Source organism: Notothenia coriiceps, unplaced genomic scaffold, assembly GCF_000735185.1.
Source record: "Notothenia coriiceps isolate Sejong01 unplaced genomic scaffold, NC01 NC01_scaffold00022117, whole genome shotgun sequence".
In the NCBI taxonomy this organism is placed as follows: domain Eukaryota; kingdom Metazoa; phylum Chordata; class Actinopteri; order Perciformes; family Nototheniidae; genus Notothenia; species Notothenia coriiceps.
Window position 1 is genome coordinate 211,631 of NW_011354818.1, and position 26,385 is coordinate 238,015.

Below are 26,385 nucleotides of genomic sequence, written 5' to 3' on the forward strand. Positions count from 1 at the left end.
CTACTTATTTAGTGTATTTATAATATTAAAAGCGAGACATGTCATTATTCTATTATGTTCTTTTCACTAATTTTGGAATAAACAACATTTCCGAGTCACAGTATTAATTCCACGAACATGGAAATACCCAAATCAAATAGAAATATTTAAAAAATGTCAAATGTAGTAAACTACTTACACCACTTTGTATTATGTGATGTTAAAACTAGTTATGTCATCCCCATTCCCTCCCATACACTTCTCCTCTGCTGGAGGGTCATATAGTGTAGAACACAATGAGACACTAAATCTTCTTTTGAATTAATTCTGTAAAGTGTTGGGGTCTCTCGTGATAGAAATAAAAATAACGTCTATTTTAATTGCTTGAAATTCTACTTGTATTCATCATCCCCACTATTTGCAAAATCCACCTGCCTGTTATTACAAGCTGGCATTACATCACACTCCCCAATGTTGTTGCTGCTGGCTGGGTCAGTTACAAGCAGAGCGACTAAACAGAGCATTTAATATATAAAAACGTTTTTTTATACAGGTAGGAACTACTGGAAGTTGTATCAATCGGAATCCTATTAAAAAAAGAATTAAAAAAACTAAACAAGTAGTAATACTGGAACAAAAACACTTTTATTATTGTAAGGTGAAATCACATTTGTCAGAAAGTACTGAAAAAGTATTAGCCATGTTCATAAACGGTCATTTGTTTTATTTCTTCTCCTGCTCATGTTTTTTTTGGGCTTCCTCCAAAGTGTCATGGCTGGCACAAGCACAACCGCAAACCATTTTGGAGAACTCTTCAAAGTCCACGAACCCGTCGTTGTCAAGGTCCACTTTGCTGAACATGTCACAATTGTTCTTAGCTGCCACTTGCTAGAATGAAAAAAATGAATATATTCATTAAAAAGAATAGAAAGAGTAATTAAGTAAATGCCTGTAGAACAAGACGCAGTGTACACAACACAAATAAAATGACTCCCCTCACCGCAAAGAAAGGCAGTTCCTCCTTCAACACTCTCAAAAAAGTATCCTTGTCCATTTTTCCATTTTCATTTTTGTTCCCGTCGAAGACAGCATACATGGAAACCAGAGAGATTTCCAATCCAGTTAGGTTCATGCACTCTTCCATTTCCAGAGGGTAGATGATCTGAACATATAATAGAAAAACATCAATAACAATGACAATCATTGTCATAATGTTACAAAAATATTAACAGGATGGAGAATAGGAATGGAGACTGAGTCATCCACAAACCAAAGTCAAAAAATATTTTTTAACACATTTTTTGCATTTCTCTAAAATATTTTTGTACACACCTGTCAAAATGTTAGGCAGCCTTACTGAAGTTAGTACCTGAAATCACAACCATACACTTAAAACATTTTTTTATCAACATGTTGCTGGTTGCAGTTTGAGATAAAATCACCAACGAGTCAAGCATCAAAACAGGTATAACGTTTACGGAGAAAACCCTGCTGTAAAAGAAAATATACACCTGAATGCATTGATACAACCGTTCCTACCTGAGAGATGAGTCGACACGGTGAAGAGAGCGCCGTCTGCAGGGTTTAAATATAGGAGCACATGGGGACGCTCCCTGGCTCTGCCACACCTTGGTGTTTAAGGAATCCTGTCGAACAAGGCCTAATGCTGCTAAACACTCATTTAATAGCATTAAACTTCACCAGGAATGTGAACACTGTTCATATTGCATTAGTTAATTAAGATGTTTGATGTTTTCCCTATATCAGAACCAGATAAACCACAATACTGTTTTAACAAAGGAAGGGTGAATCTGATTAAGCCACAGCAGACATTTAGGGATGCCATTTAGGAAACATTGCATTCATTCTGTAATAAATCATACTCTCCTGCAGTATCATAACCAGGCTGCACATCATGTGGAAATGCATGAAAGAAAGCACTGTGAGTGCAGGGGAAGTGCAAACTTCGGGGAATCTTATGTGCAGTCTGAATTTCACCGCTCAACAAACACCGTCACAGATGCATGCAATGGATGCAAAGAAACACGTTGTTACAATTTATCTGTGACCTTAACTTGGTCTACTTTGGCCATGACATAAACAGAAAATATATTTTCCAGGCAAACCCAAGTTTAAGGTATGGCGTTTGAAATGTATGGAGAAATGGTTACACCTGAACCAGTCACTGCGTTGTCAAGTAAACTGAGAAAACACACATTTTTTTCTGCTTTCAAAAAAATGTGGTTCTATAAAAGGTACATTTCCCTTAGAGTAGAAGTATAATGTAGCGTTAAAATGACAATACTCCAATAAAGTACAAGTAGGCCCACCTCCATTGACAGGATTTGAGTAATTAAATACTTTCAGTCACAATAGCTTACATAACAGAGGAAGAACAGCAGCTCTGGTATTGTTGTTTATTTTCTGGGCAGCAATCCATTAACCATGAAGTTTGGCTACAGTAGAAACTAAATGCAGACCCTCAGGCACATATCAGTTCATTAATCCACAAGATGACACACACACACACACACACACACACACACACACACACACACACACACACACACACACACACACACACACACACACACACACACACACACACAACTTTTACTACTGCTGTACATTGATCTGACATTTTATTTTTCAGATGAGGAATTTACATAAATGCTGATTTTTGGATGGCAAAAAGTAAATTATGTTACAATAAACAAATTAAATTAGCTATATGTTGAACAGCAATGCCATTGTTGCATGTACAATAATGCGTCCCTGATAATCCAACATTAGAATATATAGAAAAATAACATCGCCATATTTTTGATGTTTCAAGTAAACCTACGGATAAATAACTGTTTATGTACTTACTTTATGAATGCAGAACTGTTCTTTTGAATGGAGGATTTTTATGTTTCAGTATGTTTTTACTTTAACTTGTATCTGGATACTTTTACCACTTTTAATAATCTTTTCTTTTTTAAACAATCCATTGCTCAGTCTGTTCATGGGCATGACAGGAATAATGCAGACTTCTTTGATGAAGAACACAGAGCTTTATCTGTGTGTGTAATACCGTGTTTCAACCACAAGAGGGGCTGCAATTCATCTAATAAAACGAGCAAACAGTGAGGTTTTAGTCAAGGGTCGAAGAAGTACACAAATCTTTTACTTCAGTAAAGGTAGCAATAACAGTGCAGAAATATGAATACTGTTGGAAGTAAAAGGTATGCATTTAAGTTCACTTAAGTAAAAGTAACTAATTGGCATAACAATTAACTTAAATAACCAAAAGTAAAAGTACTCATTTTGGATAATAGCTCCTTGCATGTAAATGTTTATAAAGTTATTGGATTAAGATTTGGGAGAAGTGTGGGATTTGGTAATATATACATGTATTTGTTTAAGTTTGAAGATTTCAGCATACAATATCAGTACTGTGCAAGATGTTATAAAGTGGCAGAAAATGTTAATATTATGAGATAGTTAAGTAAGCAGGCAACCTGATGTACTTGGAAACAAAATGGAAACAACATTTCGTAATAGAAGAGAGGTGAAAAGTAAAAAATATATATTTTAATAATTGTCTGCATGCTCAAATTCCACGAGATAAATGCTTTAAAGCAATTCATAAAGATAAACACACAAAAAAAAACACTGTACATTTAGAAGAGCTTTTGACTTCAGCCCAAAGTCTACGCCACTCATAGAGAACAGACTTAACAGTAATTTATGATTTGTATTGATTGCTGTGAGTAACTCAGAGACAGTTGTTGTGTGGGAAAATTCTATTGACTGGCTAACCTGCTGATTACATTACGCCCCATTCATCATTTCCTGTTGACATCAGTCCAAAAGGCTTATCTGTAAGAAAGCCTCTTCATAGTGGCTCATTAACCTGTTTATTTTGCAATGATGTAATTCCACATTAGTCTAAGAACAAAATCTGTGCATAGTATGATGATGGAAGTAACTAAGTACATTTACTCAAGTACTGTAATTAAGTACACATTTGAGGTACTTAAGTACAGTACTTGACCCAAGTATTTTGTTACTTTATACTTCTGCTCTCAGTGCTCTACTACATTTTGTAGATCAATTTTGTACTTTTAGTGCACTACATGTTTCTTGTCAGATGTATTTACTAGTTAAAATCTTATAAAAATGTGATTATTTGGTATATATTAAACCATCAAACATTATATTTAATCAACTAACACCATGAGTGAATTAATCGAAAATAAATTAGCAGCAATTCTGAAGTTTTTTGTTAAAAATGTGTCAAAGTTCCAGCTTCTTAGATTTGCTACTTTGACTTAAAACATTTAAAAATATTTTTTTTTCCCAGAAATTATTACTCCCAATACTTTAAATTCATTTTCCTAATCTTACATTGTACTTTTACTATAGCACCACTCTTGATGCAGTAGGCCTACTTTTACTTGAAATGAAGCTTGTTGACAGTGCGGTACTCAAGTAAAGAATCTTGATACTTTTTATACCATTGTATGCAGTATGTAAAGTGCCAGGAACGGACTTTTTAAAATAGCACAAGAACGTTTCATTTGTAAGACGATTTATTGATTATTGTTCGCATTATAGTCGCATTTTCTCTATACAGTCTGAAGAGATCCGTCTATGTGTAGCATATCTATTTAAGTCCCTTTTCATAACTAAACTGTAATCTCATAAGGAATTAGAAGTTGTTCCAACAACTCCAAGACAGTAATATAAAGTGTGTTTCTAGAGTTACCGCCCACCACCGTGTGCCCGTTCTCACTTCTCTTCACGGGTCCAGTGTCCACTGCAGGTTGACTCACAGCAGCAGGGCGTCGCCTCACTATAAAACCTCTGCTACACATTTTTCGCAACCTCTGAACATTCCCACCTCTCCTCCGCCGACCACGTCTCAGCTCTGACGGTAAGAACTAACGGAAATTAACGGACTTGTCTGACTTTGCTTTGCTTAGCTTTGTAAGGATTTTCACAGCAGGAAATAACGGTAGGGTGGGGAAGAAATAGATTTAGTTTAGTTCATTTTATCTGTAAAAGTTGTTTTCTGTAGTGAAGTATTTATAAAGAAGAAGTTTTTACTTTATCAAAACATTTTTTTACATCTTTTAAAAAGTTATATAAGAATTATAGAAGATTGGTTATTACAGTAAGCACACGCTAACTATTTTTCCTCAAGTTGATCACAATTGACTCCAGTGGAATGTCTCTTTCTTGTTATCTTAACACAGTTGAGTCCATGTATATCATATGGGTACACAGCAAAGGGTGTGGTTGGACTATGTGGGCTTGTACACACATGTACTCCGCTGCCATAGTTTGCTGCATCAACAGCTCTTTGACTATGCACATTTCCCCCCTCATTCAGCTAGACTTTTTCATTCCCTCTAACACAAATAACACCCAACCCCTGTTTGCCCTCCCATTTCTGCTTTTTAACTGTTTACATTCTACAGTGCACAGAATGGATTGAGATTTGTGGTTGATGTTGTAATTTTTCATGCCAGTGGCCATTTTAGCACTAATAACAGACCTCTCACTTCCCATAAGTAGTACTCATCAATGGGAAGGGCGTTGGGAAAAAAAGAAAATTACTTTCTCAGCTAGATCCCCTAATGGAGCTCAGGCTTACCGGAGGAGGGAGATTGTTGTTTACATGTCAATATAGCATTTGTTTCATGTTTCATTCCCCCATGCCCGTTAACATCCTCAGATAAGCTCATCAGTAAACCATGTTCTTGTAAAAGAGCATTTTGATTAGTTCATTATCAAGTATCACTGCCATTTTTTCATGAAAGTTCTTTAAGGTCTTGTTTTAAAGTTTCCCTAAGAAGATAAACTCAAATAGTTGATCATATCATCAATTCATTGTCTATTTGAACTCTGTTTTCTAGTCTTAAAGAACGAAAGCAACCATGCCTTCTGAACTGGAAACAGCCATGGAGTCCCTCATCAAGGTGTTCCACCGCTACGCCTCTAAGGATGGGAGATCCGGCACACTGAGCCGTCGAGAGCTCAGAGAGTTGATGGAGAACGAACTGTCCAACTTCCTCCTGGTGAGTGGAGACTGACATGTAGAGTGCATCATGTCCAGAATTCATTTATAATATCATATATCACATAGCTTTCTTGTTGATGCCCAACTAACATATTTCTTCTTCAACCCAGTCCCAGAAGGACCCTGCTGCTATTGACAAAATCATGAAGGACCTGGACACCAACGGTGATGGCCAGGTGGACTTTGAGGAGTTTGTTTCTCTGGTTGTTGGACTTTCCATTGCCTGTGAGCAATGCTATCAGACGCACATGAAGAAGCAGGGGAAGAAGTAAACAACAACAGCGGAAGAAAGGAAAAGAAACCAAAAAGCATTTCAAGTTTTGTAAAGATAGTTTTGTTCATTAAATATACTGAAGAATTTCAAACCTGTCAAGTCTGGTGGTTATTAAATGCACAAGTTACTGTACACTTTGACACATGTGTTTGCCTCCAAGTTATCATAAATCTATTTAATTTAATCATAAAAGCACTTTCCATAATGGCTACAATCCCTTGGGAACTATGGCACTGACAATAGATGTTATAATGCCATTCCCACCTGTACTTTATGGCTTCCTGTGTGTGAAGTGCAGACGAACCTCTCCCTCTCTGTTTGATAAAGTCCTGCTTATCGCTGCTCTGAGGAATCTGCAGAATGTTCCAGTAATTAACACTCCTCTCTGTAAAGCTGATGTTGCAACTCTCTAAACTATGATAAATTCATGAACAGATAAAACAGCAGACACTGATAAAACATATTTATATATCCTGCTGGATCCATTTATTTAGTGAAACTTCTTTTTCCTGATTATTTTTCTTTTTGAAGCTAAAAAACATAATCTACAAGTGAAAAAAGTACTGAATCATGTAGATCAAGCAAGACTAGTGTAGTTGAGAAGATAATTCCACATACAGTTGTCAGTTATACCTCCAGTTTCTAATAAGATCAAATATAGAATAAGAATACAGATACAGCATTGTTAAAACATTTATCGTGTCAGTGTTGCAACAGTTGATACTTGATGGGAATGAGAGATATTTCTCCGCCCAAACCCTTAATCAAACAGCCTTTGTCTTTTAAAAAGCCGCTATGTGATTTAGTGTGACCCTAAACACTCATTGTTCCCGAATCCCACGGCTTCTCCCACGTTGTAATTATATAAAAGAGTAAATAAAACAAGACAGTGTGTCTGTTGTGTCTCCAAGGAGATTAGTGGGGATTACGCAAATGCATCCTGTTACGGAAAGAATGCACAATATCTTTGCAGATGAATTTAAAACTATATTTATATGTGTCACACAAACGTTTTTATGTTAATATCACATATTTAACCATGATACATATACATCCACTTATGTATATTTTCTTCTATACTAGTGAAAGGTGCGTTTTGTGTTGTTGCATTCTAGTCAAGTCTGAGCACGACATTTCGACTGCTGAATCACATGGCACAGTGGGTCATGCACCAAATTATTTTCATTGTGTTTCAAGTCACTCATGTAAAAGCAAAACTGGCTAAAACTATCGCAATATTGGGAAAAGCCAGACACATTCTGGACTATAACTCATTGTATACTCTATATAACACACTCATATTGCCATATCTGATTTACTGTGTGGAGATTTGGGGAAACACGTATAAAACCAACCTACAGCCGTTATGCACATTACAAAAAAGGGCTATAAGAGTTATCAATAATGTTGGATATCTTAAACACACTAATGTATTCTTTTTGAAGTCACACATATTGAAGTTCATTGATCTGGTTAAATTTAAAACGGGACAAATCATGTACACTACAGAGCAAGACATAATCTACTTCCTATGAAATTAAAAACATTGTTCGTAGACAGAGAGGGTGGGTATAATTTGTGAATATTGTGAAGCAGGCCATTACGCATAATAAGTATACTATTGATATATTTTTTTCCGGTTATTTGAAAGATTTTTGTCATTATTTTTGTATACTTTTTTATCTAAACGCGCCTTAACCAAACCCCTCCTCCCACATCTCTAATAATGAATAGAGATATATTGGAAATATATCTATATTTCTGTTTTATGTTTTATGACTTGATTTAATTATTTTACTTTTCTATTTCTATGTTTCTGTTATGCACATATTGGCCAACCCTAAAGGACATTCCTTATAAGTAAAAACATACTTAAACCAGATTATTATTCCGAAATGTATATTTATATTGTGAATTTAGGATACAAGTTTGGTGAAGTAAAAACAACATCTTATTGGACTGATTGAATTGTCAAACAGTCCTCCACCACTGAAAATGTGTTTTTCTTTTTGTTTCATATCTTGGGTTTATGAGGTTCACTGTGCGGAATCATTTATACTGTTTGACAGAAGGCTGAAGGTTCCTCTGTGCTCACTTCAAATAAGAAGTGCACCTAAAGCATGATCTTTTACTTTTCAGTGAACTCAGAGACATCTTGTGTCCAATGGATACACTTTTTAAATATCCTAATAGCCTTGTATTTTGTTCAATGGGGGAGGGAGGAGAAAGAGGTGTAATTTAAATACTTTTAACTTGGAAATTTAACTTTTTCTTTAGAAAAAAACTTTTTGTAGAAAAGAGTTTCAAATTATGAATTAATGCAGAGTAGGCCTACATTCTTCATGTTTTCAAACATGTCTGGATGGGGACGTTTTGTATATCATGTTTTTATCTTAAAGAACAATACATAATTTTAAAATCATATGTTGAGATAAGACACTCAGTCTGAAAACCAAATTGCATTTTAGTATTGAGACTGAGTGCCATTGCCAATAGTGTTCAACATGAGTTCTGGAATGTTGTCCTTATGTAATTATAATGTTTCTCAAGCTCAGAGTCTGTAGGGAAGTCCGCTACAAGAATGAATGGTCCTTTTTTACTCTGCAAACATAATCTCTAATCCGAGAACCAGTTGTTGATGTTTGCTTCCAAAATGTACAAGGGGCTGACATTGAACCATGTATACAGTCCAGAGTGGTACAAATCTCAGGAAAAATAGCTTTTTGAAACCCAGGATGTTGATGGTGCTATTCTTTCTTTTTTTGCTTATTATGAATATTATGATTATTGCTATTATTATGGGAAAAAATAACTAAATTCCTTACACCTAAGTACTGTGCTTCAGTGGGCTACTTATGTAGGTCCATGTTATGCTCCCTCATACTCAACCACTTTTCTGGGTAAATATTGTACTTTTAATTTACTGCAGTTACTTGATACAGAATTTACTTGGCAGAATTAGATTAATAATTCCAAAAATAAAATCAGCAAATAGGATAAGATGATAGGGGAAAATTAATGAGCTCCCCAGGTGTATATGAAGTCATTCAAATTAGTCCAGCTGCAACAATAAAGTAATATGATGTACACTTAATGATGTACTGTATGGCTTGTCCATCAATCGGAAGGTTGAGGGTTCAATCCCAGCCCTTGCAGGCAATGTCGATGTATCCTTGGGCAAGATACTAACCCTGAGTTGCTCCTGATGGGATGGCCATGGTGGGTGAATGCTATCTTTCTCAAGCAAGTGGCACATTGCTCTGTATGAATGGGTGTGAATGGGTGAATCATGACTTGTAGAATGTGAAGCAGGTCGTAAAGACCTGATAAAGAGCTATACGTATATACACAACAGCTATAAATAGAGATTGACACAGGGTAATAAAAGTGTGATATTGTTTTCATTTGTACACATTCACCAAGCTAGTGGTGACGTCAGAGTGCACACAACCTACGTCCATGCTCTTCAGTCTCTTCGAAAGCCGCATTAGGATCACGAGACAATCACACAAAATACTTTTTGAGAGTGGTAACGTTTGTTTTCTGGATTAGGTCTAAAAGTGGAGTCACTGTGACTCTCAAAATAGCTTTCAATGTGGCTATTTTGGTCGATACGACTGCAAGAAAAGGGACACGTGTGTGTGTGTGTGTGTGTGTGTGTGTGTGTGTGTGTGTGTGTGTGTGTGTGTGTGTGTGTGTGTGTGTGTGTGTGTGTGTGTGTGTGAGATAAGATACAATTATAAATAGCTGCTTTATAATAAAGAAGAAAACACATTGAATAGTAAAAGCATAGCAAAATGGATTTTCAAATAAATTATTGTTCAAATATTTCTAACTATATTTAAATACAACTATTTTGATACACATCTTTGTTAAAATGTAGTTATGTTATTTTTTTATTTGCTTACTTTGGCTTTTTCTTGTTAATTCACTGAGAGAGTTCAGTCGAATTTTTTCCAAAAATAAATAAAAGATTCCTCTAGATAGAATTTGTTTACAGTTTAATAAAATCTATAAATACATTTCTCATATTATCACTTAACAAATACTGAATGTAATAGTGAAGTGATGAGTAACTAAGTATTTGAAAGATGAGACGGTCCAGACTTCCAGTGACGCCGGCAGCAGGTCACGTTGTGAGGCCGTGTCTCGTGACGCCACAGAGGGGCGGGTTATCAACAACAGAGTCGGTCTGTGAAGCTAACTGAGGGAGAGGGCTCGAGTGTTGTTTTGAATTTACGATAAGACACCGACTGGAAAAGGGGGCTAGGGCCTGTGGATAAGATGGCGGATGTAGGAGACGATGAAACTCAGTCGGTTCTCCCTGCGGCATCCCGTAACGGTCCGGCCGTCGGTTCGTCTGCGGGCACCGTGGGCCAGAGCGCAGCTACCATCACGGTAACGTCCGGTCCACGGACCGTGAGGATCGTTAAGTCCGAGTCCGGCTACGGCTTCAACGTCCGCGGTCAAGTCAGCGAAGGAGGACAGCTCCGTAGCATCAACGGGGAACTGTACGCTCCTCTGCAGCATGTCAGCGCCGTCCTGCCCGGAGGCGCGGCAGACCGAGCCGGGATAGCGAAGGGTGACAGGATCCTGGAGGTGTAAGTCAGCCTCTCCTGTTCAATGTATCCAGGTAGTTAGCATGTAAAGCTAGCTACCCAGTTTAGCCCGTGATGGTCCAGTTTCAAACAGTTAACATTAGCTGTCTTCGGGTTAAAGAACACCCATCTGTAATGACAACAAAAGTAACTGTTTACCTAGCTAACTACTTATGTGTCCACTTTAAGAGTGTACGCACATAACGTTTGGTGATGTAGCTACACCAAGCTAACGCTAGTGAGTTAAACAGCTAACCTGCTTACATAAGTTGGACTACAGGCTGTGCATGTTGATTAGCTTTAGCTAGCTGGAGAGCCAGGTAGCTAACGTCTTGTTTAGCTTGCGCTTTGCGCAGTGACTGCTTAAGCGTTGTTATGGACGGAAATTAAATGAGTTTTGTTGACATTGTAATGTCATATGCATAATAGTAGAGATGTGTATGATGTTGACCCGGTTGCAAGACAGTGGATGGCAGTGTTTTCCATCAAATGTAACATCATACTGTGTGTGCGATACTATCCCTATGTTGTTTATATGGCACAGTTTAAGGGGCTTCCTGTGTTTGCCCCTTATCTATATCGGTGTACTTGATTGTCACTTGTTTAGTCTGACACTTTCTGTCAGACCAGTAGGAGTCAGGGTCACATTTTGTTGTCAGCTTTTCTCTAGAGGAGTCTAGCCTATAATTTAAATAATGTACTACTGATACTTAAAGTTATTTACAATTTAAGATAAAGGATGTCCCCCCAGAGCCTCCTATATTTTGAATTTTGCAAGCAGGTAGATATCTTAATTTAATATTAAGAAAGTCTCCATGAGTTAACCAAACTACCAACAATTGTCCCATCATGGTTGTAAAAACATTGGTCCTAAAAAGGGCTGATTAAAAAAAAGAGCTTCAAAGGAACTTAATGTTTGTCTTAAACAATTAAATACATTAGTACTTTTATATGTTTCGTAGAAGTCCTTGTGTATGGGTGACCTAGCATAACTTAAAGATTTGAACAGTGCAAACATGGTAATGTCTTTAACATGTTTACACACTTGACCATATGTTGCTTACAAAAAGGGAGAAGAGAAACAGAAAACAAGGAACACTCTTCTTCTACTTGCTGAGGCATCACAAATGTTTCACCCAACCTGTTTTTACTCCATTTAACTGTGAAATCTCTCTTTGGTCACATGACAGGACCTGTGCTTATCATGTGACTTATTAACCAGCTTGACTATTTTTCATAAACTCAAAAGAATCATATGTCAGGTTTTTAATTTATAGTTTTATGAACAAGGAAAAAGAACAATGCTGCTTTACAGTTGACCATCAGGGAAGTGGTAGTGTTTTGGACCCGAATGACTTTATACTTTACTGTATAAAATATACATTTAAATTATTTCAAAATGATGCTTGTTTTTTGAAGTTTTTATATCTAATATATATTGTCAGTGTTGCAGTTCTAATGGACTAAATATTCAGTCAAATCATATTCACTGTAGTGTACTTTCACAAAGCCTAATTCAATTCCAATTCCTCTTTCTGGCAGACAGTGCCTTGCTTCTTTTTCATCTCCCAAGAGGATGATGGGATCTGAGTGATGTTGAAAACAAAACATCTCCCCCTGTCTTCACCTTTTTGTCCCCTCCTACCTCTGATGTTGCTGTCCAGTTGAACAACTCAAGAGGAATGCTGCTATGTCTCTATCTCTGGAGACGTGGAATATATAGTGAAAAGATCTATGCTAGCACTCTCGTTTGCACCCTCCTCTCCTGTGTTTGCCCGCTGTTCCTCATGGGAAGATTAGCAGAGACACCTGATGCCGGTTCCATCTGGCCTCTGTAAAGCCAACAGCACAGGTGTCTCACAGCACCACAGGAGAAGGAGACATTAGAGCCGACCCTGTTACCCAGCACTCCCAACATTGTGTTTATCAATGGAGTCAAAATGCCCTTTCACTGACATTACTACACACCCAAATAGGAAAATTAACAGGATGGATAGTTGCAGCATCGGTCAGATATTATATTGAGGCACTGAGCTTATTAAGTGGATTAGTTATTGGCTGCAACATGAGAAAACCAAAATAAACACATTTTATTCATCCAGGACGAGTCACAACTCAGTGTTCACACAATGACTTGCACTCTTTCTTTCACAGCGAGCGGACGACTTTCTTAAGTCTTTAGCCTTGTTATATTTATCTTATATTCAAATATGAAACGTTATGTCCCAAATGTTATGTGTGGTATAGAAAATGGTCTTGTATATCAATACTTTTCAAGGTAAGGTATCACATTTAGAGATTCCATTATGGTAACAACACTAGCCCTAATTTAAAGTATTGGAATTTGAATCAGGAGGGAAAAAGTTCAATCTTTACAACATTACATTATGATTTCGACAAAAGATTCATTATAAATATTAAAAAGTTTCTACCCTACACACATTTCACACCATAGCATGATGGTAAAGATCCAGTCAATCCTCATGCTGGTTAGTACTGAATTATTGATCTGTGGTGCTGTCATCTGCCATGTTACATACATTGATCATGTGAAACGATGGGGAAAGATGGTTTGCTAACTTTTCTAAATTCCTCTCTGTTTCTCCCTGTCTTCCTTCTCTTGCTCTCACTTTACCTGCAGTAATGGGGTGAGCGTGGAAGGTGCCACTCATAAGCAGGTGGTGGATCTGATCCGTGCGGGGGAGAAGGAGCTGGTCCTGGCCGTTCTGTCTGTCCCAGCTCAGGAGGCTGATGGACTGGAAGGAGGAGAAGAGGTCCAAATCAACTACGACTACAGTGACAAGCAGGCAGTGCCTATATCTGTTCCCACATACAAACATGTAGAGCAGCACTCAGAGAGATTTGTGGTGAGTTCTCATCGACAAATTACCTTACCCTTTTATTCTACCCTAACAGTTTTTTTCCTATGGTGGTAGTGAAAACACTTGATGTTAGTGATTGTAAACATCTGTCTTTTATCTCAATCGCCATAGGTGTACAACGTGTACATGTCAGGTAGACAGCTGTGTTCAAAGCGCTACCGGGAGTTTGCCATCCTGCATCAGAACCTAAAGAGGGAGTTTTCCAACTACAACTTCCCAAAGATTCCTGGTAAATGGCCCTTCTCTCTGTCTGAACAGCAGCTGGATGCACGCCGTAGAGGCCTGGAGGAATATCTCGAGCGAGGTAGGCTGATATAAAAGGTCACTATTGTATTAACCTGTTTTTGTGCTGATTTTTACAACATGGGCATTGACAACATCTTTCATTTACCAATCCATTTGTTTTTCAATAATAATTATCCCTCCATTCTTTCAAGAACAGGCAAAATCCATAATTTGCATACATAGATAATGAATACATAATTTAATATAACCTGTGGAAATCATGTAGGCGAAGAAAATAGGCCAAGCACAAGCTGCCATCAGTTTTCCGCCGACACAGAAAATACTGTACAGCTGAACACAGGATATAGACTAAGTGACATTTAGCTTCCTTTGTTTATGTAATTGACTTAACCTTAGCCTTATTTTCTCCCTCTGGCTCTGTATTTGACTCTAGTTTGCTCTGTGCGGGTGATCGGGGAGAGTGACATCATGCAGGAGTTTCTCTCTGAATCAGATGAGGTATGCGTCTCATTTATTCATTTGATATGAATGTAATAGTTTAAGTTGTAGTTACTTGTGGCATTTTGCCAAAAATAAATGTCAGCCATTATGGCGATTAAGTTTAATTGCTTCAAAGTAGCTATCTGGCCATCATCTCTGCCAGCAGTTCAAAGGTTAAACCGTAGAGCCAAAATAATTACACGGTTAATGGCATTGTCTTTCTGGCGTTTTAAGGAATGACAGCATTTGAGACAAATGTGACTAGATATGGCCCTCGGAGAGCGTAGACCTCCGCCAACGCCAATGGTGCATTCACATGCTCCTTGGTCATGTTCCAAAAAATGGGATAAACCATGGGAACTACAAAGTCAAATGTTTTGTATATTATTGCTCAAAGCATTTTAAACAACACGTTGATATCTGTTTTTGAGTTGTTCACAGGAATTGTTCCAAGGAAGGAATTGTTCCAACTCTGAATTCATTGCCATTATTCCAGGGTTGCATGAATGCAGCACAAATGTCCTATCTCTTAATGTTAACAAAAGTGAAAAATAATTTGTGTATCCACCCCATGTTTTGGATCCTCTCCAAAATGTAACGGGTTCTTCCTTCGCCCATGCAACACCCTTCCACCAAACCTCATGAGTATCAAGCTAATGGTTCTTCTGTAATCATAACAGACAATCCGAGCTGCAAACACAACATCCTTGGTGGAATTCACGGCACACATGCAGGGGCACATACTTGTGGTTCCACACATGAGTTAATGCAACTCTTCAGCTGTTCTTATTATGTGTTGATTTGCCTTGCAGAACTACAATGGAGTGACGGATGTGGAGCTGCGGATAGCCCTGCCAGACAACACCACCATCTCTGTCAGAGTCCGCAAGAACAGCACCACAGACCAGGTGTACCAGGTGAGAAATACACATCTGCTGCCATGATGCTCACACAATTACCCTTCATCTGAACTGGGCTTTGCTCTCAGTTCTTAGCTAGAAGTGATCCAAAGTCAAATAATGTCTACTTGTATTTAAGATGTAGAATGTACATTTTCATAATACAATTTCAAAAAAAAAAAAATACGTAGGCACACTCAGAATTGAGCTTTCATAGTGCAATAGTATTTCTCAAACAATGTTTTTCCAACTTAACTGACTCTGCTCTTCCTGTAGGCGTTAGTGATGAAGGTTGGAATGGACAGCATTATGGCAAGCTACTTTGCCCTTTTTGAAGTCATCAACCACTCCTTTGGTAAGAACTGCTTGTGTATTTGATGTTTATGAGTGTTTTTCCCAGAGATATTAATTGTTTTCTAGATAAAAACCTGTATCATCACAAAGGTAAGTTTAACTGAATGGGCCTAGCGTTGTGTAGAGTTTAAGACTGTAAGTTTAGGCAAGACATTTTGTAAAGGATAAAATGACATTTTAACTAATGACTAATCAGACCCTTTTCCTTTTTTCTCATCTCCTCCTCTTTCTTCCCCTTCTTTATGTTATTTGTTGCAGTGCGGAAGCTGGCACCTAATGAGTTTCCCCACAAGCTTTATGTGCAGAATTACACGTCGGCAGTGCCGGGGACTTGCCTGGCGCTCCGAAAATGGTTGTTCAGCTTCCAGGAGGAGGAGTTGCTAAGAGACAACCCGCTGGCACTGCACTACTGCTTTCACCAGGTAATAACAATAATTCAATCCCAAATGCCATGAACTCAGCACAAAATTCGGTACCCGTTCTTTATTTCCTTCGCTTATATACGAGTTGAAACTGTTACAACTTGTTGGCGGTTTCAGCAGTTTTTGGGTCATGGAAAGTTACTGTGTTATTCCACCCTTTGTTTTTAACTACTAGACTACAGTGTAGTGTACTACGTCGGTTATCTATTTATTGAATTAATCCTACAGTTGAATTTCAAGAAACTAGATACAATGATACTTTACATTTGGGCACAACTTTTCAAAAATGTGACATTTTGAAATTTGGACAAAAAAATGATAATCTTCTAATGCAAATGGTCCAAAAATAACCGCAGCAGTTTGCAGGCTGTCTGCGAACCATTAAAGGTCACTTCCTGAAGCATTTAAAGCATGTGAGGTGTAGCAGTCACCCATTACAGCGATTTCTACTAGTAGAGCAACAAGTCAGCAAAACATTGATTTGAACCTCAAAATGAGCTCTTAAAAGCCCCATTTTATTTCTCTTCAGGCAGCCCTATATTTGATAGATAATAATTGTCATGCAGTGACCTTGAATAATATACGTTGTTGTATCTCTTCCCTTCACCCCACCCTGTGTCTGTCTAGGCATTGGAAGATGTGAAGAAGGGATTCATAAAAACAGAGGACAAGTCCTACCAGCTGCAGAAACTGGCCGAGCAGCGCAAGATGGCCACGGTCAGTCCCACAGACCACTCTTTGTTGGGGGGGGGATTGGGATGACTACACTTGTTGCCTGCTGACCAGATCCACCACCATAACGTTACCACATAGAAATGGACTGAAAATCAGATCGCTTTCACACTTCAGGACTCCGCTCTATGTGGTGTAAAAAGAGATAAAGCCATTGAGTTAATACTGACATTTGGTGAATATTAACTAAGGCAGGGTTTCCCACACATAGACCTTATTAACTTCCGCCAAAGGATATTACGCGACCCATTTAGGTTTCATTTTGCTATTATCCGTCCGCGAGCACGACGCCATCTGCGATCGATGAACTAGTGGACAATGATCCCTCGCCCTACCTCTCCTGTACCTGTTCGCTGTGCTATCGCGTGAAGGGTCGGCTTTATGCGCTCCGCGGTAACCCCGCCGCGAGGCTCCGGCGAACTAGCATCCCCCCCTGTTCTCGGCTACCACCACAATTATATTTCAGTTCTGTGGGAAACACTGTAAGGGGGGCTTTAATTGTCACCTAGCAGAACAACTCTCAGTAATTGGCCGTATCTGACATATAATATTTGTCTGTTTACAAATAGAAAATTCATACTTATAGGTAAAGTCAGTTTTCAAAGCTGAACAGTTTGCCTTTTTGTATCCGACCATAGAATCTGTCCACTCACTGTTCCAGTATTGCATCATGTAACTCATTTCCCATTGACTGAAATACCTCTTTGGTATGCTCATATTATGTTCTCTCAACTTCCATCTAAAAATTGCTACTAACTCTGTTCACATCCCTGCTTTTTAACTGGGGTTTTACAGAAGAAGATGTACATCTAACCTTATTTAGATTGCCATAACCGTGGCCCAGGAGTTCAAAACTTTTAATCTCAATCAGATCCGATCAGATTTTGAAATCCCATTTTTTGTGATCCAGGATCAGACAAGTCGGCCAAATGTTGTCCCTGGAGTTCAAAGCAATTCAGGATAGGATCACCCTGATCCAGATTACGATTTTTCAAGATGACTAGATCCTGAATATCAGTGCTTTAATCCTACCGATCGCCATCTAGTGGACATGAAAAATAATACAAGGAAGACAAGAGACCACATTGCAGAGACATCTATAATGTTTAATTATATTTTTTTATTTGAAAGGTGATGACAGATGATGGGCTTTTTTTTTGTTGAAGATATTTTTAGTTTTACTTGAATCTAAATTACATTTGTGATTGACAATCTTTGCTGTTACACTTTTATGAGCATCAACATTTATGTCATCAACATTTGGTTGAAAAACAAATAGGCCACCACAAACGTGAGCAAAAATGGGAAAAAATAAAATGTATTTCCCATGAAGGCTAAAAAGTGTGTATTATTTCAGTTAACAAATGTTGCCATCTTATTTAAATTGAAACATATTTTAAAATAAATGGTACAGTACATTTTGCTCTGGTAATCCACTGGAAATCCACCCCTCTGGTGGGATCAGGGTAATCCAGTTTTTTGGGATCAAACTGATCCCAATCCTGTGTTGTTGATTTGAACTACCCGTTTTGAAGATTTGATCCAGATTAAAGCTTTGATTGGATTTCCTGATCTGATCGGATATCAAAGTGATCCTAATCCTGTTTTTTTGTTTTGAACTCCCCAAAATCCAAATCTGATCGGATCAGATAGGGATTAAAGGTTTTGAACTCCTGGGCCCTGGTGACTTACAGTATTAGTGATGGATGTGGTTGCTCTTTAATTCTCTGATAGTACCTGAGTCTGTTGCGGACATGTGAGGGCTATAACGAGGTGGCGTTCCCTCACTGCTCCTGTGACTCCAGGAGGAAGGGACATGTCATCACAGCCATCAGCATCCATCACTTCAAGCTGCACGCCTGCACCGAGGACGGCACGCTGGAGGTGAGTGTTCCTCTTAACGAGCCTGATGTGCCCTCTTTACCCTTACAAATATCATTTGTACATCAATTACTGTCTCCCTGTTACAGTACATTTAAAAAAAAAAAAAAAATGTATTTGTAACATGCCACCAGCATTTTTAGCCAAACAAACAATGGAGACACATCTTGATGATGGGGGCCACGTTTAATAAAAGCAACACTTTTTCAAACAACCTTTTTTCAAACCATTTAGTACATTTCATAAAGACTTCTTCCTTTTGTGATGCTTCGTTCCATGCAAGGCATGCAATAAATACAACGTTTTCTTCCAGTTTAATGTTACATGCTGGAAGTAATTGATGTACAAATAGAAATATTTAAAATGTCAAGTATTAATAAAAAAAATCCTAGATATTGAATTGTGAATGAAACCAATTCAAGCCGAACACCTGTATGCCTGTCTATGCTCTGATCTTACCTGCTGTGAACTCTCTCCCTCAGAACCAGGTGATAGCTTTTGAATGGGCCGAGATGCAGCGCTGGGATACTGATGAGGAGGGGATGGCTTTCTGCTTTGAATACGCCAGAGGAGAGAAGAAACCTCGCTGGGTCAAGATCTTCACTCCATATGTGAGTGTGCACACATCGTCACTGCTATTAAACACGCTTTGAAGGTTTTTTTTTTATTGTTTGTTTATTCATTTTGTGAAAGTAACATGTTGTTATTCATAAAAGAGTCAAACTCCATGTAATAACTGCAGCGGTACAAAGCAAACACTTGTCTCTGTTACTTTACAGGCTGATTGTGTTGTATTTAAAGCTTGCCTCTAATTCGGTTTGCTTTTTTCTCCTAGTTTAACTACATGCACGAGTGCTTTGAGCGAGTCTTTTGTGAGCTGAAGTGGAGGAAACAGGTAAGGACCACTCCTTTCCTCTTTCATTGTGGGAAGCACAGGACTCCATGCCAAGTTTGAAGTTCTAAACTTAGCTTACTTGTACCTTTTTTTTTCTTCACAGATACAATAGATGTTTTCCTCAGGCTTCTGTTCAAAATGATTAATTTATTGTGTATGATTTCTTGGCCTTCAGGTTGAGGAAGAGGAATCCGACAAAGACAACAAAAACTGCAGCAACAATGGTGAGTATTATTTTTCCTCAATAGAAAAGTGAATACCTTTTGTAAGAACTGCACCAACTGAAGGGTAAAAGGTTAGATGTTGTCTAGGGCAAATTATAAAGAAATATGTATTCCGATGTGCTGCTGAGTTGTGCTGTGAATGACAGCACACACCAAGCACCATGAAATATGCAACAATTCCTGACAAACATTTCAAAGCGCAAGGACAGGGTGAGCATTTCAAGTATTTGTCCTTCTTTTTTCTATATGTTAAAGGCAAAAATATGTGAACATTAAGCTAGCTTATAAGAGACTGTAGTTCAGTGACATTGAATTACCCCTGGCCCTAAAAAGCTGCCCTCTGAAACGCTTGGGTTTTATTATCACACTTGTGCTGCTCCTATTTTATTATAAGGAGCTAAACAAAGTCAAAGGGTAACTACAACGTGGAGGAAGGGCTGCTTTTTATAGACTATTTACCAAAGCTCCACAAAGTACTTAACTAAAGAGAGAGTAGAGTCTTCTCCAGTGCAAGTAAATGACTAGCACATAGTGAAACAAGCGTTCAGAACAGACGCATTAATACACATGTGCCCTGCTATCAGGGCCATCTCCTTGAGACCCAAGCATTAGAGGGAAGTTGAAACTATTTTTCGCGTGTCAGATAGCACAAGACCAGCAGAAATATGTGGACAGACACAAGCAAGGCACGAGGAGGAGTGAGCAACCTTTGGAGTTACAGGAACAGAGACAGATAATGATCAGCTGAGGACTGAGAAGCCTTGAAGGATAAGGACAACTTGTGGAATGAAAATCCCTTATTTAAAGCACAGTTGAAGTTCAGGGAGCTTTCTTAGGGACAGTTGCAGAGACACTGGCTGATGTATTTTCACAAGTCACATGACATGCGCCCATCCTTCAGCCTTGTTCCCTGAACCGTCTCTCTGTTCTAGAGTATCTGCCTCCTCTGGAGACGCAGCAGAAGGGATGGCGCCACCTAGGGGGAGAGATCGCAACTTCCTAAAAAATCATTTGTCATCACTCGAACTAGAACTGGTCCACTTGCATCTTCACAGCCACCCCAGAGAGCGCCCATCGAAAAACACAGAACTGAGTGACAGACTGAGGCGATCCATGCCCCGAAAAACAAACTGGAAGTGACCGACTTTGGGAAAATTGGAATAGCCACACTTAACCGACCCCAGGGATACACACAGCAAGAAGAGCAATGAAGGAAAATAAACAAAAGCCAACTTTCATGTCATTTACTTGATCTACGTAGCGTGTCTGTTGATTTCCTCCATGCTTCTGCCCTGTGATGTTTGAGGACACAAGCAAATTCTCGCCACCTGGTTGAGCTGTAACACATGCAAACGGTGTGGGACTGGGCAGGGTCCGCACAGCGCTGCGGCACCACTCACGCAGAGGCAGCACCTCAATGAATCGCCATTTCACAAAGGAGCTGACGTGTGATATGATTGTCCAAATCGATCGGCTTGGATCGATCCACCGAGACCCTCGGCTTCTGAACCAAGCTGAATATATGAATGATGAGATGCAGAAAAAGGGGGGTTTCACATCTTTAGCAGGTAGTGATAAATAAATAAAGCAAATTAATGCTTTTCACCGATGATGGACATTAACACAAAAATAATGTTTTTCTCTCTGTAAGGTCAGAATATTCTTTGTCAGAAAACGTTGTCGACTAACTGAAATAGTATGTTGGGGGGGTTCATAATTATGTATATGTTTAACAATCTTAGTTCTGACAAAATATAGATTAATATAAAAGCTCTAATAATTGGTTTCTTGATCTAACATGAGGAAACACTAACTAAACGGCATACAAGCTGCTCTAACAAATCTCTTTTTCACATTTTGTTCTGGCCTAACGTACCCTACCCAGAGAAATACATCTGTTGGCAGTCTGCCATTAATGTCAGTATGTGTATTTATCACCCTCGCAAGTGTTTTATTGTGTTGATTTTGCAGAGCTTGTAAGTTGAGGAAGAGTCCTTCTCTGTGCTGAGATAATCTCTTGGAAAACAAGGTTGGCGGGCCAAAAATTTTTTGAAATGGCACAGGTTCTGACCCACAGATTGTGAAAATGAAAACAGGACAGGAGAGTGTCGTCTCTTGAGCTGCAGTTTTCTGAACAGGCAGCAGAGAGCAGCAGTGTAAGACAGATTTAGTTCTAAGCTTTGAGCAGATATAGAAATCTTCTTAAAGAGTGATCCCTCGGGCACTGTAACTCACCCAAAAGTATCACTCCTCTGCAGCTCGTCCATTAACCACGCCAGGAGGACAGATGGTGTGTGTGCGAGTGTGTGTGTGTGTGTGTGTATGTGTGTGTGTGTGTGTTGTACAGAGAGTAGATGGTGCATAAAGTTGTGCGACTGCAACCACAACCATTAGAAGACATAGCAATGCAAGCAGCTGTCTGCCTCCTACTGCACCTGCATTGGTACAGTATTAGTTGTGTGTAAATGCACATGACATATGATTATATGACACACAACACAGATTGTTTTGCGTTTCAGAGCAGCATTTCACACAAATATAACCTTTTTTTTTTCGTATCGCAGATGTTCAGTTTAAAAAAAAAAAAAAAATGTCTCACTTTAAATGTGTATACAGAAGGTTTACATGCTGACAAACAATTCTGAATGGAAACTGTGTGCTGAAAATGTATTGATTCCACCTGAAAGCAATATAGTTTGTTTATCCCCTTAATGCTTAGTAGTTTTTCTTGGCTCATTCAATACCGACTCATTCTTAAGATTCACTCACTGTCTGGCAACAACCACAAACCTGAAGTGGAGACTGATGTTTATTTTTTATTCACACTGACATTTAGAGCATATGTTCAAGTTTCACTGGGGTTAAAAATATTTATATTTTGTTGTCAGGTTTAGCTTAGCTTTCCGTTCAATAAATGTTTTAATTCACGCAGAGGTTAAATCATAATTTCAGTCAGCTACCTTGGAGCATGCTGTGTGAGTGTGTATGCGTATGTCCTCTATGTTTATCATTGACATTGCTGATAAGCTTTTAGGCTCTGATTGGACGTGTCTGACAAGCTGTCGGTGAAAGAGCCAGAAAATAAAGATGGTGTTTTGTATCTGTATGACAGCAGAGACGCCAGACAGATGGAGACAAATAGGAGGCGTCTCCTGTTGTTTAGCTAACATTTACAGCCGCTCACACACTCACACACCTCCCTGCTACTCTGCGTTTATGTTTTGACAACATTTTGTAACAAGGAAAGATATAGTTTGTTATTTATCATCTAGTTGTTGCCTCTGAGGACAGGCCTCAGTTTTACACAGCTTAAGGCAATATATGTATGTGTATGTTTTACAAGCACAGCACAGATAGCTGAACTGTAAAATAAATTGCAATGGATGGTCATTCTGACAGCCAGAGTAATAGCCAATTTAGAGATGGATGACATAAGAATTGGAGCTATTCAACCATGATGGTGATTATGTTTCCCTTTTGTGAGACGTAGAGGGGGAGGCAGATAGAGCTAGTGTGACTGTGTGTTTTGGCTTTTCTGTCCTTCGGCTCGTTCTTGTGTCCAGGTTGGTCTCCCGTCGTCACAGGAGGATGTGGTTGCCGTGGCAGCACCACGTTGGCTCAACACAGTGCAGCCTCTGTTCCTTGTATTCCTCTCAGCCAACTCAATCACTCCTCCCAATAATGTATTTTTAAAGCAGTGTTTGATGTTTGTTCTCTGTCCCTGTGGCTCATGCTGCTGTGAATATGCTTTTAGAAAGCTGCTGTTCTTTTTTCTGTGTTTCGGTTTGTCTTGTCTGCGCCAGGTGCCATCTTCCGCTCAGTCACAGGTGTGTGTACTGCTGTCGTCCGTTTCCGTCACCGTTGGGATAAATGTCATTGTAACAGTGTTTAGGTGAGAGCAGAGGGACGACAGGAATGTTAAGAAGCACGTCTTTGTGTGGTTGGCCCGTGTTTGTGAGTCAGTGTAAGCTGTGCTGTGGCCTACCTGTGTTTGTGTTTGAGATGCTGGACAGCCTTGACTTGTAAGTGACTTATTATTCACAAAAAGATGTTAGAATCCCCCGCAGGACATAGCAGATAACGAATGTTGGATGGTACAGCAAACATGGTGGAATCAGAATAAAAAGTGAACAGGCTGAAAAGTTTGTGTTCGTCAAAACCGCTCCTTTGTAAAAATGCTGTCGCTACGGTAACAAATCTGTTTCTAGAATCGTGTGCCAAATCAGCGCTGATTTCCATCACATCAGTCAGCGGCAGATATTTTGTATGCTCTTTTGTTCATTTGAATTCTACAGCATTTCAGACACAGTCCAGTGTTTGAACCGGCATTTGAGGCGGCCCAGTCGGTCTCTTTCCTTTGACACTTGCTTCAGTCGGAGCCGCTATGTTTAGTCTTCATCAGCGCTTTTGTGCAGGTTTGATGTTTATCGACCTCTGAATAACGCATCCGACTTGGAGGGCATTAGCTGCTGGCTCTTCCATTTCGGATTTTGGGTCCTATCATGACTAACATGAAAGGTGGATGTAAGTGCAGTTTTAAAAAGTGTTAGCCTTTGTGTAACTAATTTGTGTCCATTGCTTTGAAACACGGGGGTTTTCCATCGCAAGTAGGCAGTGACATGAATTAAAAATCTAAGCCTTGTTTGTCTGTCTTCAGCATAACCTGTAAATAGTTGTTTTAAGAAGAAAGAGAAAATCTCTTGGACAAAATGCACTCTTGTTTCTCCAACGCAAAACTTTTATTTATTTAAACAGAAATTAGAAAGATTGGGGAAATTATAGTGTACAACGCTGGAGCCACCGTTGATCATTAATTGTGTGTGTGGGGAACAGCTGAGTGGAGGATTATCTAACTACACACGAAAGCTGTTTAAATGACAGGCAGCCTCTAAAAAATCCTGATGCAGAACTAGCCTACAAAATGGACATTTTATATCTTAAAAAAAACACATGAAGGTTTACTAACCAATATAAGAAAAAGGAAAAACGGTTTGAAAATGTTGTGTAGAGTAATAAATTGTAACAATATTTTAAATAAAGTTATATATTGGGAAACAAAGCTGTCGGTCTGAACTTATTTACGCTCTCAAGAACATAAAACCATGCAGTCGTTTTGTTTTATGTTGGCAGTAATCTGAATTAGCTCCAGGGGTCTTTAACAGCTGTTAAATGATGAAGCACTGGTGGTTATCAATGTATGGATTCCTTTCCTTACTGTGGGACAACACCAATGAAGACATGTATTCCAGTAAAGACATAAAGCGATAAAGCAACAGGATCGCTCATCTGGGACCAATTACTTCCTGAAAGAAAGACGAGTGCACCTAATAAGCTTTTAATATCTCTACATTTGATTTGGTCAAAAATGTAACAGCCATGCTGAACAAATTGCTTTTGATGAATGTCTCTTTTGTGAGCTGCCAAGCAAGGTGATGGCAGTTCCATTCATGCACCTCATTCAGTCTCGAGGTTCATTTTAACCGCCTCACATTTAAATGAGTAATTTGTTCATGTGTGGGAGGCATTTATGCAAATGTATTTTATTTTTTTATCGCTGGTGGTAAATGCTAAGTTCAAAGCTGAATTATAAGTCGCAATATGACAGAATGAGGTGTTTAAGCAACTTTTGTTTTTCTTAACGCTTCTCAGCATTGTACCGCCTGCTGGGAGAGAGGTGACAAGGAACAGATGTAACAGTTTGCTGGCAGGAATAATGTCCCCTCATCCCCATTTCTGCAGCTTAAAGGGGTTTGAGATACATTTTAGAGAACGTCACTACTTTTTTGGAGCCGAACAAATGACAGATCAGACCACATAAACTGTCTGATTAGAAGTTACTTCATTTATGAACAGCCATGCTTTGCTGCAGTGCTTCATAGCATACTATCCAGTCTTTAAAAATGCAAATGTTCTGTCTGAAAATGCCCTCAGGTCTGCAGGAAAGGGAGCAGTGCTGTACAGTACATAACGGGTCCCGTGGCAGGGAGCACGGCTGCTAATAAAAGTTCCACAGCACATTATTCTATCAGGGCAATGGGTACGCTGACATGTTCATGGTGACATGCTGTACAGATCTTCACGTTGGTCACTGTGCTCAACAGCGGCTTTTGCAGTCCCTGGGAAACTGTGGTGAGGCTTTAATTCAAAACAAAAATACAGAGACTCTTAATGCACCCAGTGGAACCAAGCCCATAAAAATCTGTGTGCATTCATTGGCACTGCCGAGGTGAAAATACTCATTTCATTAAGGCTGTCTCACGTGGGCACTATATGCTAACTGCAGCCTGCCAGCCTCACCACCTGCCCTCACTTTCCATTTTTCTGACGCCAAAGTCGGAGGGAAGGTATATTTTGAACCATACTTCCATACTCATCTTTCAGGTGTGACTATTGACATATTATTAATCTGTTTTAGGACAATAAACTCATACTAAGTAGCCTTTTAATAA

The 26,385-nt window shown here is 38.9% G+C and overlaps 2 protein-coding genes and 1 long non-coding RNA gene across 3 annotated transcripts; 2 read left to right on the forward strand and 1 right to left on the reverse strand.

The window, feature by feature from the left end:
* Positions 1 to 602: 602 nt before the first annotated feature.
* LOC104953683 (uncharacterized) lies at positions 603 to 1,554 on the reverse strand. The gene is made up of 4 exons (XR_799253.1): positions 1,519 to 1,554; positions 1,312 to 1,348; positions 980 to 1,141; positions 603 to 867 (listed from the first exon to the last, which is right to left on the reverse strand). It is a non-coding gene; the product is annotated as an uncharacterized lncRNA (long non-coding RNA).
* Positions 1,555 to 4,783: 3,229 nt separating this feature from the next.
* Positions 4,784 to 6,418, forward strand: s100a10a (S100 calcium binding protein A10a). Its single transcript, XM_010780657.1, has 3 exons — positions 4,784 to 4,900; positions 5,886 to 6,047; positions 6,160 to 6,418. Exons 2-3 carry the CDS (start codon positions 5,907 to 5,909, stop codon positions 6,319 to 6,321), a joined length of 303 nt encoding a protein of 100 aa, XP_010778959.1. The 5' UTR covers positions 4,784 to 4,900; positions 5,886 to 5,906; the 3' UTR covers positions 6,322 to 6,418.
* Positions 6,419 to 10,430: 4,012 nt separating this feature from the next.
* Positions 10,431 to 24,985, forward strand: snx27a (sorting nexin 27a). Its single transcript, XM_010780658.1, has 13 exons — positions 10,431 to 10,924; positions 13,563 to 13,788; positions 13,915 to 14,107; positions 14,483 to 14,547; positions 15,342 to 15,446; positions 15,705 to 15,783; positions 16,041 to 16,204; positions 16,832 to 16,921; positions 18,671 to 18,820; positions 19,300 to 19,428; positions 19,653 to 19,712; positions 19,888 to 19,936; positions 20,869 to 24,985. Exons 1-13 carry the CDS (start codon positions 10,608 to 10,610, stop codon positions 20,937 to 20,939), a joined length of 1,698 nt encoding a protein of 565 aa, XP_010778960.1. The 5' UTR covers positions 10,431 to 10,607; the 3' UTR covers positions 20,940 to 24,985.
* Positions 24,986 to 26,385: the final 1,400 nt, after the last annotated feature.

Coding starts and splice junctions, on each gene's coding strand:
- snx27a (XM_010780658.1), top strand. CDS start 10,608: ATGGCGGATGTAGGAGACGATGAAACTCAGTCGGTTCTCCCTGCGGCA. Junction 14,108..14,482: donor GGAGGAATATCTCGAGCGAG/GTAGGCTGATAT, acceptor ATTTGACTCTAG/TTTGCTCTGTGCGGGTGATC. Junction 16,922..18,670: donor AGCAGCGCAAGATGGCCACG/GTCAGTCCCACA, acceptor ATTCTCTGATAG/TACCTGAGTCTGTTGCGGAC.
- s100a10a (XM_010780657.1), top strand. CDS start 5,907: ATGCCTTCTGAACTGGAAACAGCCATGGAGTCCCTCATCAAGGTGTTC. Junction 6,048..6,159: donor AACTGTCCAACTTCCTCCTG/GTGAGTGGAGAC, acceptor TCTTCAACCCAG/TCCCAGAAGGACCCTGCTGC.